Source organism: Malaclemys terrapin, chromosome 1, assembly GCF_027887155.1.
Source record: "Malaclemys terrapin pileata isolate rMalTer1 chromosome 1, rMalTer1.hap1, whole genome shotgun sequence".
NCBI classification, from domain to species: domain Eukaryota; kingdom Metazoa; phylum Chordata; order Testudines; family Emydidae; genus Malaclemys; species Malaclemys terrapin.
In genome coordinates, this window is record NC_071505.1 from 144,493,139 (window position 1) to 144,514,144 (window position 21,006).

Genomic DNA, 21,006 nt, shown 5'->3' on the forward strand with positions numbered 1-21,006 from the left:
AAAGATGCAGTTGTATCCAGTCATCTAAAATAAGGTCATATCATCCCCTCTGCTCTGGCAAAAGAAGGGAATTTGTCTCCTACAGATTCCAGTTGAGGAGCACAGAACAGGAAAGTGCTATCTCTGCAATCTTATTCCTCTTTTTCACCAGGGATGCTCCTCTACATTTTTGCTATACAGTGCAGTATTATCAAGTCATGATTTTATTTGATTCTTTGATGTGTTCAGGCAAAGCAGTCCTAATGCCTGAGTAGCCAACCACAGCAAGATTTCCCCACATGGGATGATTCCTCAGGTGCCACAGAAATGTTATAGCAGCTCCTATGCAGTGTTGTTGTAGCTGTGTCGGTCCCACAATATTAGAGAGACAAGGTGAGATAATATCGTATATTGGATCAACTTCTGTTGGTGAAAGATAAGCTTTTGAGCTTACACGGAACTCTTCTTCAGGTCTGGGAAACTTACTCAGAGTGTCACTTCTAAATACAAAATGGATTTTTTAGCATAAGTAGGTAATATATTTCAAGGGTTCATTCAAGGTGAAGTGGCCTATTAACACCCCTCCAGTCATAGAGAGGAAAGGGACGGGGAGGAGAACCTAACGGGGTGTTTAGGAACTGTTGACCCCTCTTCTCCAGCTGCTGGAGTGAGTTTGCGGAAAAGCGGGTGTGCCTGGAGTACTCCTGTGCCCTGGTGATCCCTTCTATTGCAAGAACTCCTTGGGTCAGTTGGCAACCAACGTAAATTACACCAGATACCTTTCTGGATGATGCTAGGATTGGAGATTGCAAAGGTTTAAAGCCACCTTTGCACATTCACCTCCTGAGCTACACTGAGCACTTCTCATCATAGAGCAAGATCTGGGCCCTTACAGTCAAAACACTTCAAACTTCAGATTATGAATATTGACTACCCCTCAAAGCAACACTGGCAGCAAGCAGTTTTCAAGTGACCTGTAGGCTAAAATACAAGAACATAAGAACGTCCATACTGGGTCAGACCGATGGTCCATCTAGCCCAGTATCTTGTCTTTGATATTGGCCAAGGCCAAATTTTAAGGGAATGAACAGAACAGGGCAATTATCAAATGATTCATCCTCTGTCGTCCAGTCCCAGCATATGGCAGTCAGAGGTTTAGGAACACATAGAGCAGGGGTCGGCAACCTTTCAGAAGTGGTGTGCTGAGTCTTTTTATTCACTCTAATTTAAGGTTTCGCGTGCCAGTAATACATTTTAATGTTTTTAGAAGGTCTCTTTGTCTAAGTCTATAATATATAACTAACCTATTGTTGTATGTAAAGTAAATAAGGTTTTTAAAATGTTGAAGAAGCTTCATTTAAAATTAAATTAAAATGCAGACCCCCCCGGATTGGTGACCAGGACCTGGGCAGTGTGAGTGACACTGAAAATCAGCTCGCGTGCCGCCTTCGGCACGCGTGCCATAGGTTGCCTACCCCTGACGTGGAGCATGGTGTTGCATCCCTGGCCATCATGGCTAATACCCATTGATCAGGGTGGATAAAAATCAACAATTTTTAAAAAAAAAATTTTTTTTTTATTTAAATCGGATTTTTTGATAAAATGCTTTTTGAAGAAAAAACCTATCTAGAGATAGTTTTAATTAAGATACATTATAGCTCAAAGATACCACATCATGGAATAGGGATTATAAATTCTAATTCTATAGTATGAGACAATATATTCATGTAATGTTTAAGAAAAGTTTTGTAAATGAGTTCCAATAGTTCATGGATTAGGGACCCAATCTCATAGGGTTCCAGGATCTTCTGTATAGGTTATTTAGGTTAATCTTTCTATCTACCCAATGGGACTCAGTGCTCAGTCTAGAAGATACCATCAGAGATGCTTAGTTTTGCAGTTCTCAACCTGTGGATTTGTGTCTCCAGAGATAACATGCTTGTTAACAGCAAAAATAATTTTAAATAAATAAATAATATATAGAGGTAAGAAATAACAGACTTCAACCCTATTGTCCCTCTGCAAATTTGTGTACACAGAGTCAATCCCTTACCTCTCTCTAAAAGTGCAAAGTTTCAAAAAGTTCAATGAATAGAAGATTGTTGGGGGCGGAATAGATCTGGACAAGGAGAAGAAGTCTGGAGATAAATGTGAGAAGGGAGGGACAGGCAGTAGAAACAAAAGTGAAACTGTTTGAGCAGCATATTCCAGAAGTCTTGAGGTCTTTCTGAGTGTAGCCTTCATTGATTTGAGATCTACCATACCATTCTCTCACTAGAAGGGAAAACCTATAATGGCAGCAGGCTGTAAAAGAGACCCAGTTTGGAAATAAGAACCATTCAAGAAATATATGTTTGCTGATGATGTTTTAAGTAGTTGTTAAGTAGTTGTTAAGTGCATAGTTAGCTGATAGTTAAGGTCCAAGAGAGGACTTCACCCAAAACGGGCCATGCCCCAAGATCCTGGGTTTAAGCCCTGCTCGGTCTGTGGCAGGCCTATGCCTTTGAGTGACCCCCAGGATAGCTGCCTTAAGTGCTTGCGGGAATCACACATCAAGGAGAGTTGCTGGATCTGTAAGAATTTTGGCCTTGCACTCAGAAGGAGAGGACATTCCCCTCAGAGCTCTCCTGATGGAATCCGCTCTCCCTCCGGCTTCTGATCCCTCTGTGCAGGCTGCATCGAGTACTTCGGCCTCCGTGCGCAGTGCGCTGCCGGCACCCGGGTCCTCTCGACACTGTTCGCCGTCGTCGGTGCCAAAGAAGAAAGCAAAGAAGCGCTCGCCAGTGCCGAGCAAGAAGATCCAAGGGTCATCTGGTAGAGCAGTGGTCCCCAACCTTTTTGTGGCCATTCATGTTTTCAGAAGAGTGTGGCAGGAGCCAACATTTTTTCAACACTTATTTTGTATTTGTACATTAAATAATATGAAAAACATCATATTTAATATTACATAATATATGAATCCATAAGATAAAAAAGGTAATTTTACATGTAAAAGGTATTAATTAAATTATTTGGCAATTACTCTTTCACTTTACCATGTGAATTTGCTCTTTTTTATCTATCTGTAAGAAAAATTAAGGAGTTTTTACAAAATAAATATCATAAACAGTTTTCATCTTATTTATTTAAAAAAAGTAAAACATTGTTGAACTGCTGGTCCAAATATATTTATTAGTCTTATTTTAACATAGATAGCCAGTTATGGTTAATTAAAAATATTCTTTGTATTGCTACTTGTATCTGGATTTCAATAAACAAACAAACAAACATGAAAAAAAGTTAAACACAAGTTAATCATACGCGCTCATCAGCACTTAATGGAAAATAGGTATAATTAATTCACGTGGTTTTTCTAATAAAGTCAGTGTGATTTTTGGCATTGCATTTCTTCAGCCAATTTTTTGTAGTTGGGAGAGTAGGATGATATTCCCATTCGTAAACAATCATCAAGATGGGCATCTGTAAGCCGAGATCTGTATTTTGATTTTATGATGTTCATTGTTGAAAACAGAACTTCGCATAGATGAAACTGAAATAAGATTTTATTTTGTATGCTACATTTTTTAAGGCAGGAAACTTTTTTCGGTCCACCAGATTCCAAAACTTTTCATCTGTTGCACAGGATTTTAGAACAATAGCATTTTGAAGGTCCAAAATCTCCAGTTCCACGTCTTCTGTTCTTACTTGAATGAGACTCGCAATTGATGTAGCCATTTCTGTTACCTCTATTTGGCAAGTAAAAGGATTCACAAGAAAGGCAACTACAGGCTCAATGATGGTGAACTGTTGAAATCTCTTTTCAAATTATTCCAGAAGTGTTTGAATGTGGATAACAAATGGTGATGGGTTAAAATCACTGTCACATACCATTTTCTTCATACTTGGGAAAAGTATGAGAGACTTTGTCTTCATATGTGACATCCACAAGATCAGTTTTGCTTTGAATGATTTTACAGAACCTATCATTTGAGCAGGGCCGGCTCCACACACCAGGCACCCAAGCACATGCTTGGGGCGGCACCTTGTAAGGGGCGGCGGGGGGAGCGTGGCGCAGCGCGGCATTCCGCTGGGGGGGCGCTCCGGCGGCGCGGCGCTCAGCGGGGAGGGAGGGGGCGGCGCGGGGCTCGGCGCTCGGGGGGGGGTGTTCCGGCGGCGCTCGGCACTGGGGGGGCGGACTCCGGCGCGCGGCGGGGGGGCGGCACAGGTGCGGCGCTGGTGGGGGGTTCCAGCGGCACTCGGCGGGGGGGGCGGCGCGGGGCTCAGCGCTCGGAGGGGGGTTCCGGCGGCGCTTGGCGCAGGGGGGGGTGGGCTCCGGCGCACAGCGCTCGGCGGGGGGGCGGCGCTCTGCGGGGGGTTCCGGCGGCGCTCTGTGGGGGGGCAGTGCGGTGCTCGGCTGGGGGGGCTCAGGGGGCGGCGCTTTTTTTTGCTGCTTGGGGCAGCAAAAAAGCTAGAGCCGGCCCTGCATTTGAGCCACATGTTTGTCTTTTCCCTGGAACTCAAGATTTAAAATGTTCAATTTGTCAGTGATGTCGGCAAGAAAAGCCAAGTCCATTAACCAGCTGGAGTCTTCTAGTTGCTCGAAGTTCTGATTTGTGGACTTCAGAAATTCTTTGATCTCTTCAATTAGGCTTAAAAAACGTGCAAGGATTTTACCTTTGCTCAGCTATCGTACTTCTGTGTGCAAGATAAGATCAGATTGTTTATCATCAACATCTTCCAACAGGGCCTTAAAAGGTCGGTGTTGCAAAGGTTTCGCTCGAATAGAGTTAATTATTTTAATAACGACATTCATGACGTGTTGAAAAGAAAGAACTTTGACGCACAAAGCTTCTTGGTGGATAATGCAATGATAAGACATAAAGTTCGGAAAGGATTCATTCTTCTTACAGAGTGCAATGAATCCATTGGCGCTAACTACACTAACTACAATCGAACAAAGGCACGAAGGCACAAAATCCAATGGAAGAAATCGCTAGCTCTTGACAAGCAAGAGAGGCGGTCTAACTGACCACCAGGGGCAGCAAGAAGGAACTGAGAGGACGTGGGCCTGCAGCGCCTGATATACCATGGCATGAGTTCGGCACTCCAGAGGGTGCTACAGCCAGCCCTACGGGTACTGCTAAGTCAAAAATCTCCAACTGTCATCCACGTGGGCATGCGCACACCTAGAATGGAATTGACATGAGCAAGTACTCGAAGAACCTCTGTTCTCAGAGTTAGATCAGTCAGAGAGTGCTTATCTAAAAGCAGCCTACATAGATACATAATGGCTTAATTGCTTTGCTTCAATATCAGCCTGATCCAAACACCACTGACGTCAAGGGACCCATTTAGATCAGGCTTTATGTAAGCAAGCAAAGGCTGGATCCTTAAGATGTCAGTTTGCACATTTAAAATGCAATTTTACTGCATCTAAGACAGTAAAGGAACACTGAATCAAGTTGAAATGCTGACACGCACCACTGCGTTGAGAGTGTGACAGAGCAGGTATGCTGGATTTTATATACATTCAGTGCTAGATCCACAAGGAAGTTTAGGCACCTAAATCCAAAATTTAGATGCTCAAAACCCCTGCTCAGCTGCTTCCTAATCCTGAAGCAGGGATGCTGGAACAATCGGTACAGTGGGAGTGCTGAGAACCATTGAATCAAACTGTAAATCCGGTATATGATGGAAACCACTTCAAGCCAGGGGTGCAGCAGGATGCCCAGAACCCCTAGTTCCAGCACCTGCCCTGCAGGGGCATAAATTCCCTTGGCACCTAGATTTCTGCTAGCAAAATCCCTGAGACACCTAAATGTCTCTCAGTGGCCATGCGCAAAGCTGCCTACGTCCTGCTGCTGAGCTGCTCTGTGCCTAAGCCACAGTGGGGTTCTCAAACTAAGCATTCCCCTGCCTATCTTGTCTGTGGGGCCCAAGGCAGTAGTCATCCTCAGAGGCTGCCTAAGAACATGCTTACAGGATTGGGCCCTGCACAAGGCAGAGCTGAGGAGAACAGTTCAGTTGTTAGAGCATTCACCCAAGATGGGTGAGAATAAGCATTCGAACCAGATCTACTCCCAACCAATGGGCTACAGGGTATTTTAGAGTTGGGGCTCTCTCAATGTCTCCCATTGAAGCTGTTCAACTTTGCATGAAACAGTTAAACACACCTCTACCCCAATATAACACGACCCGATATAACACGAATATGGATATAACGCGGTAAAGCAGTGCTCCAGGGCGGGTAGGGCTGCGCACTCCAGTGGATCAAAACAAGTTTGATATAACGCGGTTTCACCTATAACGCAGTAAGATTTTTTTACTCCCAAGGACAGCGTTCTATCGGGGTAGAGGTGTATGCATTGAAGAAGCAATAGGAACTTGAATCTGGGTCCCCCACATCAGTGCCCAGACTAGCAGGCTATAGAGTCATTTTTCACTCTCTGGCACAATGAATGAATGGCACGGATATCTACTTGAGTGCTGAGTATGTGGGCAGGAGGCTCCTCTTCCCCTCAGTTTTTTGCTACAAAGGACTGCCTTGGTTCATAGCTGTGAATCTTGAGTGGAAGGAGACATCCAACTCCCTTTGAGGGGGTGGGACATAGGCATTTCTTACTGGTTAGCTTAAGCCTCTTCCTGATCAGCTTGCTGCCTTCCATTAATACCTTTCCCAGGCACTTAACTCTCCTTGTGAATTGTACAGGGAGCCTGGGTACCTAACTCAGGGCTATGGAGTCCACTGGGTGGCAGAGTGCCTAAATGTCAGCTGTTGCAACACTGAATCTAAGTCCACTGTGTAGAATCATAGGACTGGAAGGGACCTTGAGAGGTCTAGTCCAGTCCCTTGCACTCCTGGCAGAACTAAGTATTATCTCAACCATTCCTGACAGGTGTTTGTCCAACCAGCTCTTAAAAATCTCCAATGATGGAGATTCCACAACCTCCCTAGGCAATTTATTCCAGTGCTTAACCACCCTGACAGCTAGGAAGTTTTTCCTAATGTCCACCCTAAACCTTCCTTGCTGCACTGTAAGTCCATTGCTTCTTGTCCTAGCCTCAGAGGTTAAGAAAAACAATTTTTCTCCCTCCTCCTTGTAACAACCTTTTATGTACTTGAAAACTGTTATCATGTCCCCTCTTAGTCTTCTCTTTTCCAGACTAAACAAACCCAATTTTTTCAATCTTCCCTCATAGGTCATGTTTTCTAGACCTTCTCTTCTCTGGACTTTCTCCAATTTGTCCATATATTTACTGAAATGTGGCACCCAGAACTGGACACAATACTCCAGTTGAGGCCTAATCAGCATGGAATAGAGCAGGAGAATTACTTCTCATGTCTTGCTAACAACACTCCTGCTAATACATCCCAGAATGATGTTCACTTTTTTTGCAACAGCGTTACACTGTTGACTGATATTTAGCTTGTGATCCACTATGTCCCGCAGATCCCTTTCTGCACTACTCCTTCCTAGGCAGTCATTTCCCATTTTGTATGTGTGCAACTGATTGTTCCTTCCTAACTGGAGTACTTTGTATTTGTCCTTAATTAATTTCATCCTATTTACTTCAGACCATTTCTCCAATTTGTCCAGATCATTTTGAATTTTAATCCTATCCTCCAATGCACTTGCAACCCCTTCCAGCTTGGTATCATCCACAAACTTGATAAGTGTACTCTCTATGCCATTATCTAAATCATTGATGAAGATATTGAACAGAACCGGACCCAGAACTGATCTCTGCAGGACCCCACTCATTATGCCCTTCCAGCATGACTGTGAACCACTGATAACTACTCTTTGGGAATGGTTTCCCAACCAGTTTTGCACCCACCTTATGGTAGCTCCATCTAGGTTGCATTTTCCTAGATGTAGATCTAGCCTATAGTTTTTAGGTACCGGTAAGTGTATTGAATAGAACAAGAGAAGATTTAGAATTGTTTTGTTAAAGTTCTTTCCTTCTGCTCTCTTATGCACTGTATTCAGACTACTGTGTGCTGTGACTCTGTCTGATCTTACGAACTAGCTGGATTGAACCAGCTCAGTATTTGGATGGGAGACCACTAAGGAAATCTAAGTCAGTGGTTTTCAACCTTTTTTATTTGCAGACCCCTACAAAATTTCAAATGGAGGTGCAGACCCCTTTGGAAATCTTAGACATAGTCTGTGGCCCCCTCAGGGATCTGTGGACCACAGGTTAAAATCACTGTTCTATCGTAACAACAACCTTTCCCAGACTTCTTAAACATTGTCTGCGTCCCCCATCCCCCAGGGGTCTGCAGACCACAGGTTGAAAACCACTGCTCTAGGTGAAGCAGGAATGGTGTTAAGCATTCATTATCATCATTCTGAATCCATATTGAATGAATTCCCCAGCCTAGTATTAGAAGTCAGTATGCTTCTAGACATGCTGTTTTTAGATAAGGTGTGAAACAGACGCCCTGACTACATGTTGTTATTAAAGTCCCTTGCCACTTTACTGCTCAGGAGCACAAGTGTTTCCCCGCTTTTGTAATGACCAAATTCCAAACTGAATATCTTACATTTTGCCTACATGAAGTTTCAATTGAATTCAATTTTTGCCATAATTTCTAATCTTAAATTGCTATGTAGTGTTGCTGTGCAAGGTTAAACATAAGCCACATCTCATCCCAGAACTGGCTATATTTCAGTAGCGGAAGAAGCAATTCACATACATACACCTAGAGCTTAGTGCCAAAGACTTTGCCCAGTCCATAGGCAGTATTTACATGAAAGTAACTGAATTTTGGTTGAGCAAGGATTGATTATGGAATTCAGGTTTGGGACCATAGGGCCAGATTTTTTAAGTATTTAGGTGCCTAAGGAGGAAGATAGGTGCCTAGTGGAATTTTCAAAAGTGCCTAGGCATCTAATGCCCACCTATCTGCACCTTTAGGCACCTAAACATTTTGAAAATTTACCTCATAGTAAGTGAAGTGCTTTGGGAGAGAGGAGGAAAGGCGCAACAAAAATAAGCAACAGAGGGTCCTGTGGCACCTTTAAGACTAACAGAAGTATTGGGAGCATAAGCTTTCGTGGGTAAGAACCTCACTTCTTCAGATGCTTTCATGGGTAAGAACCTCACTTCTTCAGATGTATCTGAAGAAGTGAGGTTCTTACCCAAGAAAGCTTATGCTCCCAATACTTCTGTTAGTCTTAAAGGTGCCACAGGACCCTCTGTTGCTTTTTACAGATTCAGACTAACACGGCTACCCCTCTGATACTTAACAAAAATAAGGGATTTCATTATTTCAAAACCCTTTTTTGCCACACATGACTGTAGTCAGACAATCTGATAAAAATTTTGGTCACTTCCATTGCATTTGCTGTGACTCTAAGTGAAGTATATATATATATATAATTTATTAAATATCCATTATTCGTTGCCTCAATAGATTTATGTATTTGTGATTTGGCAGCATTGGGAACTATAATGTGTATCGTTCTTTCTCATTGTAAGTTGCCAAATAATTCTTAACATTTACTTTAGCTTATTCACCATTCATTCGCTTTACACCACACACTTCCATGGTCTTGTATTACTTAGCTCTGTGAGGAGCAAGTCTATTGCCTTCACATGGTGCCCCTCATCAGTAGCAAAAAGCAAGATGGAATGCAAAATTGGAGCTTGAGTTCTTGTCATAAAAAGCAAAAGACAAATACTTAATTCTGTAAAGCATTTGGGTTACAAATTGTATTAAAGATACTATACACAGTAAAGATGTGTTGTATTTGATAGTTAGCTACAGCTATTCTACTGAAGCGGTAAGGCACCTCACTTATAACTGACCAAGGTAAAGGCTCCAGCATTGTAGATTTTTACCAGTTTCTTTTTGGCTTACCTTATACACTCCACTGATTCTGGCCTAGATTTTAAATCCTGGTCTTTGGCAGCCACTCCAAAATGAATGGGGAACAGTCCCCCAAGAATAATGTCTCCCTTCTTCTGTGCCCTTTGGTTTGGTCCGTAGGCAGAGGTGTTCCAGGTAAATGCCAAGAGAATCAAACAGCAACTATAAAAAGTCATCATTCCTCTTTTCACAAGTGGATTACAGGATGCAAAAGTAAAAAAGATGTAAGAAAATAAATGGATCTAGTAATGTCTGACAAGTATTTCCTCTCCTAAGGCAGCACACTCTGGGTTGGGAGTGCATGTCTGCAGTACAATAAGCCACAAGATGGTAGCCTCAGGACTGGTATTTCTCCTGCAGTCTTCTCCATTGTACACTACTGATCCTACAGTCCTTGGTTCTTCAGAACTGAAGTGTTATGTGGAGCCCATCTCTGAGACCTTCTGAAAAAGAATGAGATATAAAAAGTGACCAACTACACAAAGAATTATTCTTTGCACTTTTGTGCAGTGCCTTTGAATCATGTACTCCACTGCTTGCTGCGTTTTGCCTACTCTATTTCAGTTTTCATAGGAGAGCAAGGGTCACCACTCCTTCCAATATGTGGTATAGGTCTGGTTTTCATGGGTTTATCCTACTTCTTTGGCTACTGAAGAGTCCCAAACTCATGACGGTGTTACATCACTGCACCTCCACACCACAATGTTGCAACAATATGCAGCAGGTATGGGGGGATGGTTTGAGCATTGTCCTGCTAAACCCAGGGTTGTGAGTTCAATCCTTGAGGGGGCCATTTAGGGATCTGGGGCAAAAATCTGTCTGGGGATTGGTCCTGCTTTGAGCAGGGGGTTGGACTAGATGACCTCTTGAGGTCCCTTCCACCCCTGATATTCTATGATTCCATGACATGCAGCATAATGAAACATCAATGGAAATTCTGTATGCATAGCAGCACCAGTCCTAGCTAGACACATACCAGTGCAAAATTGTACAGGGTCCCATGCATTCAAGAGTGGCCCTGCTTTGTCAGATCCCCTTCCCAGGACACATCCAGCCCCTCCTCCACCCAACAGCCCATAAAAACTCACCCCTACTTTGCAAGATGAACCTTGAGGCCCCACCTCTTCTAGTTGCTGAGATGCTCCCTGCCCCACTTCTAGTTTATGAAATGTACATGACCATCCCCAACCCCTTAACAAGTACCCTGGACCCTCGCAGCTACCAAATTCTCCCACCCCCCAGATGTGCTAAGTGAGTTACAGAAGTCTGCCTGAAGATGTGTGTGTCTTACTTCACAATGAGCCTTGCAAAACCTAGAGTCAGCCCTATATAAACAGTGCACATGGTGGTAACTGGGGATCAGGGTGGAAGATTGCATCCCATTTAGGATAAGAGAGATGACATAAAGCAAGTAGAGAATGGGAAACCCTATTTAACTAAAGTAAGAACCAATCTACACCTTGGCCCAAAACTCAAACCAAACGTATTTGATACTCAAAGAAATATGGTAAACTGTTTGGCTAGGGTTTTCCACTCCATTTTCACAGAGTCCTTACCACCTTCTTGTTCGGGCCAGATTCCTTTCCCCCCAGCAGAAAGAAGCTAACAAGAAAATCTTTTCTCACAAGCCTTCCCACCCAAAATGGCTTGGAAAACCATGTGGAATCAGGATACTTCTCCAAGCTGAACCTCTGAGTCTTCTGAGGTTCACTGATCATACCATTCCTGGTTTAGTTACTAATCCTGCTTTGAGGCCTGCATCCTGTTGGGAAGCTAAATATTGTATCTCATCTGTGTTCAGTAGAGTTTCTTCTGTAACATATTAACAGACCTCCTAAGTTAAGAGGTGGCTTAATCACAGTCTGCACATATGTACATGTGGAAAAAGAATCTGCTAATGGAAGGCTCTTCAATCTAGCAAAAGTATAACAAGATGCAAGGTGTAGAAGCTGAAGCTAAACAAATTCAGATTAGAAGCAAGGTGCACATTTTTAACAAGGTAATCAACCATTGGAGCAACATACCATGGGTTGTGGTGGATTCTTCATCAATTAACATTTTAAAATTAAGATTGGATGTATTTCTACAAGATGTGATCTAGTTCAAACAGGGATTAATTCAAGGAAACTCAGTGACTTGTGTTGTGCAGGAAGTCAGACTAGAAGATCACAGTGATTCCTCCTGCCCTTATAAACTATGAATCTGTAAGTGTCATGGACATGGTGTGAGACACATTTGGAAGTATCTCATGCATTCTCAATAAATTGCTTTTCTCAGGAAACAATAACAGACAGCGGAAGAGCTGTGAGTAGAGCTCAGGGACTCTAGGTTTGTAGTTCTGTGCACAAAGACTTGAGGGAGAAACTCTCTTGTTATGCACATATACACAGAGGCACACACACGTACACACATAGTCATACACACAAACTCCTGTGCCCCCTGCACCTTTTTGTTTCTCACCCACTCTCCAAAATATTGCCAGATGGCCCTTCATTTGTCCTTGTTTTCATGTATTGCTTGGTTTGGGTCTTCCATGTCCCTGCACAGGATCTAAAAGCCAGGCCTAGTATCATAGGGAATCATGATACTACTGTGGGTTTGGGTTTTCTCCCTTTTGTCTTTTTCCTTAGTTTTTCCTCCCATTTCTCACCACTATGGCTAGGCCACAATTCTCTCCCTGATGGGAAAGGCACACGATTCTGCCTTCTTAAACCAGCTGCTGGTTGGAGTAGGGAGAGAAGGTTTCCTTTACCGCCTCACCAATGTTTATGGTCAGGTTGCCATGCTGTTCTCCCAACCCCTAGGTAACCAGGTGCTTGAGGTGGCTGAAGTCACACGAGGAAACCTGCTGTACCTCCAAGTGAAGAGGTTGGTACTAAACCTTCTCTACACCTATACCCTGATATGGGACTTGGAGCAAGTGCTCTTCTATCAGCAGGCATCTGATTTCCTAGGCACTCTGGGTCATTGTTAGTTAGAGCTGGTCAAAAACTTTTCACCAGAACTTTCTGATTCAACAAAATCAAAATGTTTTGCAGGAATGTCATGATTTTGTCAAAATTTTCAACGAAAAATTATCAAAACACTTTCAATAAGGTCAAAGTGCTTCATTTCAACTTCATTGTTTCAATTGTTACATTCAAATTGAAACAAAGCATTTAAACCTTGTCAAAATGAAACTATTTTTATAAACAATTTCACTAATGATGAAATTACGTTTTTCAGAATTTTCATTTCATGAGAAATGTCAAAATATTGACTTTTTGTTTAAATGTTTCATTTAATGTTCATTTGTTTTTACCTTTTGATTTTAAATAAAACTGAAGTAAAATTCAAAACAACACTGCTCTACAGCCAAAATGCTTCTGAAATAAATGTAGTCAAACTTTACTAATTCTGGGTCACTGAGAACGAAAATGATGCTTAAAATTGTTGATTGGCTCTAGTTTTCAAGATATGCTATTGGGTCAGTATATACGACCCTTGACTTGGGAATGGCGGAGGATAAGCGAGTTATAAAGGGAAGGGATCTCAATTTAAACCAGAAATGACTAAAATACATCTTTGACTGGATCTATGAATAAATCTATGACTGGGTTTGGACAGTACTTGCTTTTTAGGCAAAACAATGAATGATGCAATCTGAAGCTGGTATTGCATCATACATGATATGAATTGCATCGTGTTATTCCTAGAAGTCATGAATGATGCAATCATAACGAAGCTTACATCACTCTGCTGAACAAATTGCCCTATATCAGCTCTAGAAATCATACAGTGTCGTGCTCTATTTGTCAGTGTTTGATTTTGCAAAGGGACACATTTCTGTTTAGCCAAAGTGAGCAGAGATGCCTCGTACTTGTGTGAACAGTGCAGATAACTTCTGCTATGTTTGTGGTGAAGTGACTTTTGCATCACAAAAGCGCAGTATAACCACTATGGTTAAGAAAGCCTATCACCTTTATTTTGGCTGCAAAATTGGAGATCAGGACAAGAGGTGGGCCCCACACCTATGCTGCAACACTTGTGCAACAAATCTTCGCCAGTGGTTGAACAGGAAAAAGAAATCTATGCCTTTTGCAGTGCCAATGATTTGGAGAGAGCCAACAGATCATACCAGCAATTGTTACTTCTGCATGGTGCCTCCAGTTGGGAAAGGTGTGTCAAAGAAGAAAAAGTGGACTGTGCATTATCCAAACATTCCATCAGCTATATGCCCAGTACCCCATGGAGAAGGACTGCAGGTTCCTGATGCACCAGAATCATTCTCTCTTCAGTCAGACGAGGAAGAGGAAGAGGATGAAACTTCTGTTCCTGAACCATCAATGTCACAGGACCCACATTTTCTCCCATCCTCCTCCTCTGAACCACACCTCATAACACAAGGTGAACTGAATGACCTTGTCAGGGATTTGGAACTACCCAAGAGTAAGGCAGAGCTGTTGGGCTCCAGACTACAGCAGTGGAATCTCCTGGCAGGTGATGTTAGGGTTTCCATGTTCCGTGACCGTCAAAAGGATTTTGTCCCATTCTTCTTCATGGAAGGTGATCTTGTAGCCTGCAACAACATCGATGGTGTGATGGCAGCCCTCAACATCGTTCACGATCCAGATGAGTGGAGACTGTTCATTGATTCATCGAAGACAAGTCTTAAAGCTGTTTTACTACATAATGGCAATGTTTTGCCATCAATTCCAGTTGGTCATGCAGTCCATATGAAGGAAACCTATGACAACATGAAACAACTTTTGAGGTGCATAAACTATGACCAACATCAGTGGCAGCTTTGTGGCGATTTGAAGGTTGTTGCTCTCTTGCTTGGTCAGCAGACTGGATACACAAAGTACTGCTGTTTTCTCTGCAAATGGGATAGTCGTGCAAGAGATTCCCACTACATCAAGAAAGATTGGCCACTCCAACAGTCATTGGAGCCTGAGAGGAAAAGTGTTCAGCATCCACCACTTGTTGAATCAAGGAAGATTTTGTTACCACCCTTACACATCAAGCTGGGTCTGATGAAGAATTTTGTCAAGGCCATTGACAAAACACAAGCAGCTTTCAAGTACCTTCGTGGAAAATTTCCAAGGTTAAGTGAAGCTAAGATAAAGGAAGGTGTCTTTGTCAGTCCTCAGATTCATGAACTTCTTCGAGATGATGCATTTGACCATGCACTGCGTGGCAAGGAAAAGACAGCATGGAAAGCTTTCCAGTCAGTGGCAATAAATTTTCTCGGAAACAACAAGGCAGACAACTACAGGTTGTTGGTGGAAAACCTCCTCAAGGCATACAAAAGCCTTGGTTGCAACATGTCACTAAAGATACATTTTTTGCACTCTCATCTAGATTTTTTTCCACTGAACTGCGGAGCAGTGAGCGACGAGCACGGTGAGCGATTTCACCAGGACATTGCAACAATGGAGAAATGCTATCAGGGCAAATGGAGCCCATCAATGCTTGCAGACTATTGCTGGACAGTGACAAGAGATGCTCCATTTAATGAATACAAGAGACAAGCCAAGAAGCACCGAGTAGACACTGAATAGGACTAAACTATGTACATAATAGTTTTTTGCCTTTTGTTTCATAATACATTTTATTTATATAACCCTTTTGCTGATTTTTAAAGTGTTACATAAACAGGGCAGGTGAAATATTATCATGTAAAGCAACCATAAACACATGAAAAGACCTAGGTTTACAATTTATGATTAAAACTCTACTATCTACACAATATACATAGACATAAAATGTAAAAACTTAAATATTTTAGAAACAGTAGCCAATCAGTTGTTTTAATTGTCATATTTGAATTCAGCACATTAAAATACATAATAAATAGCACATTTTATCTCTGAAGCAGACGACTTCTCAAAAATTGTAGACCAGTGCAATCAATCATTTCACATTGAAAATCAAAACATTTCATTTTGAAAAAAATTCATCCATCTCTAACGGTGGGGTCCTGGGAGATGAACTCCCAATGGTAAAGTGGCCAGTACAGTCAACTGGAGGTGGCTAGAGCTTCTTTCTCACTCTGGCCTAATTCTCAGAAACCCTCCATCTAATGCACAACAGCAAATCTCTGGGAATCTATAAGATGACCATTGAGTCATATGGGCCGAGACAGGGACATATGCGTCCTGGAGATGAGCGCCTGGCTGGGTAGGATGTGGTCAATGGGAGGGCTTTGGCTTCTTGATCTTGGGATGCTGCTTTGGGATGGAGGACTGCTGAAAAGAGATGGGGTTACTCTGACCAAGAAGGGGAAGAGCATCTTCAGAAACTGACTCACCAACCTAGTGACGAGGGCTTTGCACTAGGTTCAAATGGAGCAGGTGCTAAATGCCCACTGGTTGGTATTAAAAAAGGTGACCTTTTCAAAGGGGCTAGATGTTGGGTGTGTGTGTGTGAGGGCAGAATGGAAATTTACAATATGGTCATAGGAGCAACAAGAGGGGAATCTGCTCCACTTTTTAGATGTTTATACACAAATGCAAGGAGTATGGGGAATAAACAGTAAGAACTGAAAGTATTAGTACACAAGCTAAATTATGACTTAAATGGCATCACTAAGACTGGGGGGGATAAATCTCATATCTGGACTATAGTGGAGTATTGCTTTTTCAGAAAAGACATGCAGGGAAAAAAGGGAACAAGTGTAGCACTGTACATCAAGAATGTATACACTTGTTCTGAGTGTAGTAGAAAGAGAGAGCCTGGAACACTGGGCCTGATCCAAGGCCTAAGGCCTGAACTAAACTCAACAAAGGCCAGGCTATCGGCAAAAGTCAGGTCCTGCCATAAAGCAAACACCTGCTTACAAGTTCACTGTCTGGTACACGAACTTGGCAAAAGCATGATTAGTGTTGTAAAAATACAGGCACTTCTAAGAAATACTATGCACAGGGGATTCATGGAAACACATTCCAGAAGGCTAGTACAGGTACACCCTAACATATAGTCATGGCATAAACACAATCCTGAGAGATGATACAGGAACACAAGGAATAAGGAAAAGGATGGAAGAACAGGATGATGAATGTAAGTGTTTTGTTCGAACCAGCAGGTACAAGGTGTAGGGTCGGTAACTAAACACGCCTGGAGTGTAATATGTAACCTGTTTGTATCAATGTATAAAAGAGAAATCATAGGAGGGACATCTTTTGTCCAGACGAGAGCGGCAGTGGAAAGTCCCACCACTGACTGATCTGAGTCCACTGTAACAGGCACATGTGTTAGTGTTCAGTGGCGTGGCCAGCTTCTCAGTGCAGGGGGAGCAACCATAAAAAAGGTGCCCCCCCTTGGCTCCTCCTCTGGCCATGCCCCTCGGCCCGGAAACAGAAAGCTGCCAGGGAGAGGGGATCTGCCCGCCAGCTGCGGAGCGCTTGGCCGCCGAGCCCTAAGCCTCCGCAGGAGGCGGCCGCAGCGGCGATGTTTGGGCCGCGCTGAGCGTGGTGCGCGATGGCCGAGGAGCCGGCCCCTTCGCTCCTCTGGCCGCGCCCGCCGCCCCCCCCAATGGCTCCTCCGGAGTGTGACCGTGCTGCCCCCCCCCACTTGCCTGCAGGACCCCAGCGGCGGCCCGGTAGGCGCCGCTTTTGAAAAATGTACTGAGGGGAAGCAGCTGCTTCCTCTGAAGCCCCCTAGCTACGCTACTGTTAGTGTTCCCGTAGAGTATACCAGGCACTTGGATCATGCTTTATGCCAATAAACCTGTTCAAGCGCCTTCACCACTGAACTGAGTCTTTCTCGGTAATACTATCGAAGTCTGCTGAGCCAGCTTCCTACACAAGGCTGGGACAGCACATGGAGAGAGCACACACCGCACACCAACTGACAACAGTAAGGTCCAAAAAGAAGTGAGAGGCAGACCAGCCGAAAGTCTCTGGGTGAAGATAACGGGGGAAAGACAGGGGCAAAATCCAGGGAGTGGTCTACTATAGACCAGCTAATCAGGAAGAGCAGGTGGATGAGGCATTTCTAGAACAAATAACAGAAACATCAAAAACACAAAGACCTGATAGCAATGGGGGACTTTAACTACTAAGAGATCTGTTGGAAAAGTAATATGGCAACACAAAAAATTTCCAATAAGTTCTTGGAATGTGTTGGGGACAACTCCTTGTTTCAGAAGGTGGAGGAAGTAACCCTGGGGAAACCACTTTAGACTTGATTCTAATAGGGAGGAATTTGTTGCCAGTCCAGATGTTGAAGGCAATTTGAATAAAAGGGATGATGAAATGATATATTTCATGAGTCTAAGGAAAGGAAGGATTGAGAGCAGCAGAATAAGGACAATCAACATGAAAAAAGCAGACTTTAATAAACTCATAGAACTGGCAGGTAAAGTCCCATGGGAAGAAAATCCAAGGGAAAAAGGAATTCAGGAGAACTGGCAGTTTTTCAAAGAGAAATTATGAAAGGCACAAAAGCAAACTATGCTCATGCAAAAGAATGTCCATCAGGAGTTCTTTAATGACCTGAACATCAATAAGGAATCCTACAAAGAGTGAAAACATGGACAAATTGCTAAGCATGAATATAAAAGAATAGTGCAAGCACGTAGAGAAAAAAATCAAAAAGACTACATTATAAAATGAGTTAAACCTAGCAAGGGACAAAAAAGTTAATAATAAAAAGTTCTATAAATACATTAAGAGCAACAGCAAGATGAAGGAAAGTGTAGGTACCTTATCTAGCAGGAAAGGAGTGCTAATAACTGATGACATCAAGAAGGCTGAGGTGTTTAATACATATTTTGCTTCAGTCTTCACTAAAAAGGTTAATAGAGGCCAGATGCTTAACAAAGTTAATATTAATAAGAAGGAGGAAAGAACACAATCCAGAACAGAGAAAGAACAGATTAAAGCAGGGGTCGGCAACCTTCGGCACACAGCCCATAGGGTAATCCGCTGGCTGCCGCTTCCCGCAGCTCCCATTGGCTGGGAACGGTGAAACATGGTCACTGGGAGCTGCAGGGGGCCATGCCTGCAGACAGTCAACGTAAACAAAATGTCTCGCAGTCCGCCAGCGGATTACCTTGATGGGCCGCATGCTGAAGGTTGCCGAACTGAGGATTAAAGAATATTTAGATAAGTTTGATGTATTCAAGTCAGCAGGGCCTGATAAAATTCACATTAGGGTACTTAAAGACCTAGCGGAAGCAATTTCGGAACCATTAGCAATGATCTTTGAGAACTCCTGGAGGACGAGTGAGATCCCAGAAGACTCAAGAAGGACAAACATAGTACCAACCTTTAAAAGGGGGAACAAAGAGGGACCAGGGAATTATAGACCAGTCATCTTAATTTTTGTACCTTACTTTTTGTTCCAAATACTGGAACAAATTATGAAACAATCACTTTATAAACACTGAGAGGATAATAGGGTTATAAGGAACAGCCCATATAGATTTGTCAAGAACAAATCATGCCTAACTTATTTCTTTCTTTGACAGGGATACTGGACTAGTGGATGGGGGGAACCCATGATATATCTTGATTTTAGAAAGGCTTTTTGACTCAGTCCCACATGACATTCTCATAGGCAAATTAGGGAAACATGGTCTACATGAAATTACTATAAAGTGGCTGCACAACTGGTTGAAAGCAGTTGTCAATGGTTTGCTGTCAAAAAGGGAAGGCATATCTAGTGGGGTGCTGAAGGGGTCTGTCCTGGGTCCAGTACTATTCAACATTTTCATTAATGACCTGGCTAATGGAGAAAAGAGTGTGTTTATAAAATTTGCAGATGATACGAAGGTGAGAGGGATTGCAAGCACTTGGAAGACAGGATTAGAATTCAAAATGATTTTGACAAATTGGAGACTTGGTCTGAAATCAACAAGATGAAATTCAACAAACTATTACTCTTAGAAAGGAAAAATCAAGTGCAGAGATACAAAATGTGGAATAACTCTATGCAATAGTACTGCTGAAAAGAATCTGGGGGTTATAGTGGATCACAAATTAAATATGAGCCAACAATGTGATGTAATCCTGAAAAAGGCTAATATCTTTCTGGGGTATATTAAGAAAATGTCAGAAGTAAAATATGTGAGGTAACTGTCCTGTTCTACTCAGCATTCGTGAGGTCTCTGCTGGAATACTATGTCTAGTTTTGGATGTCACACTTTAGAAAAGCTGTGGAAAAATGAGAGAGATCCAAAGGGGAGCAACAAAAATGATCAAAGAAAACCTGACCTAGGAAGAAAGGTTAAACAAATTGAGCATGTTAATCTTGAGAAAAGAAGACTGAGTGGGGACCCAATAATAGTCTTCAAATATGTTGAGGGCTATTATAGAGGATGGTGATCAATTGTTCTCCATGTTTATTGAAGGGAGGATAAGAAGTAATCCACTTGATATGCAGCAAGGAATGTTTAGGTTAGATATTAGGAAAAACCTTCCACCTATAAGGGTAGTTAAGCTCTGGAATAGCTTAATCATCCAAGGGGTGTTGTGGAATCCCTCTCAGAGGTTTTCAAGAACAGGCTGGACAAAGACCTACCAGGGATGGTCTAGGTAAACTTGGTCCTGCTTCAATACAGGGGAATGGATTCTTGATTTCCCTTCCAGCCCTACATTTTTATGACTCTGTGTTCTGAGACATCCTCAGTCCAGACTTTCTCACTGTGTGGACCAGGTCACTGGGGAGCTGAGTACTCCTCCCATTCATGCACAAATATTGTGCTTGCACTGCTGCTTAAGAAAGTGCTTTTGTGCCCTAAGTAATTAGTATTCTTCCTATGCATGGACTTTAAAGTCATAAGGAGGGCAATCTTGCTGCAGCTGAAGTCTATGATGATAGTAGTGACTCACCTCAACCAGACCTACTCTGTCCCAGACTGACTATATTTGACAACTTATTCCAGCTGGTCTCAGACCTTCTCCAGCCTGCAACTAGGGATGGTCTTTTCCCTCACCTGTCTGGCCCTTGGCTAGGAGAAGGTGTCTTACTGGATGGATCATGTTTATCTTTTGGGAATGCTGCTTGTGTCTGGCTTTGAGGTCCACTTTGCAGGGTTCCTCTCAATGGCATTCTGTTCTGTAGCTGCTTGTTTAAGCTCAACCAGACCCTGATCAAACCTGTCATCAGGAATGCCCTCTGTCCAACCAACTATTCCACTGCCATCAAGCCCTGCCTCTATCTCTTCTATCAACGGCTGATGAGGT

At 42.8% G+C, this 21,006-nt stretch overlaps 1 protein-coding gene across 2 annotated transcripts in view; it reads right to left on the reverse strand.

Moving 5' to 3' along the window:
- CASR (calcium sensing receptor) overlaps window positions 1-21,006 on the reverse strand; it is a 163,356-nt gene that overhangs the window by 84,506 nt on the left and 57,844 nt on the right. For both annotated transcript variants that reach the window (XM_054042379.1, XM_054042370.1), the window contains exon 2: window positions 9,827-10,278. In XM_054042379.1, coding sequence (XP_053898354.1) covers window positions 9,827-10,014 — 188 coding nt within the window. In that variant the 5' untranslated portion in view covers window positions 10,015-10,278. The remainder of the gene's footprint in view (window positions 1-9,826; window positions 10,279-21,006) is intronic.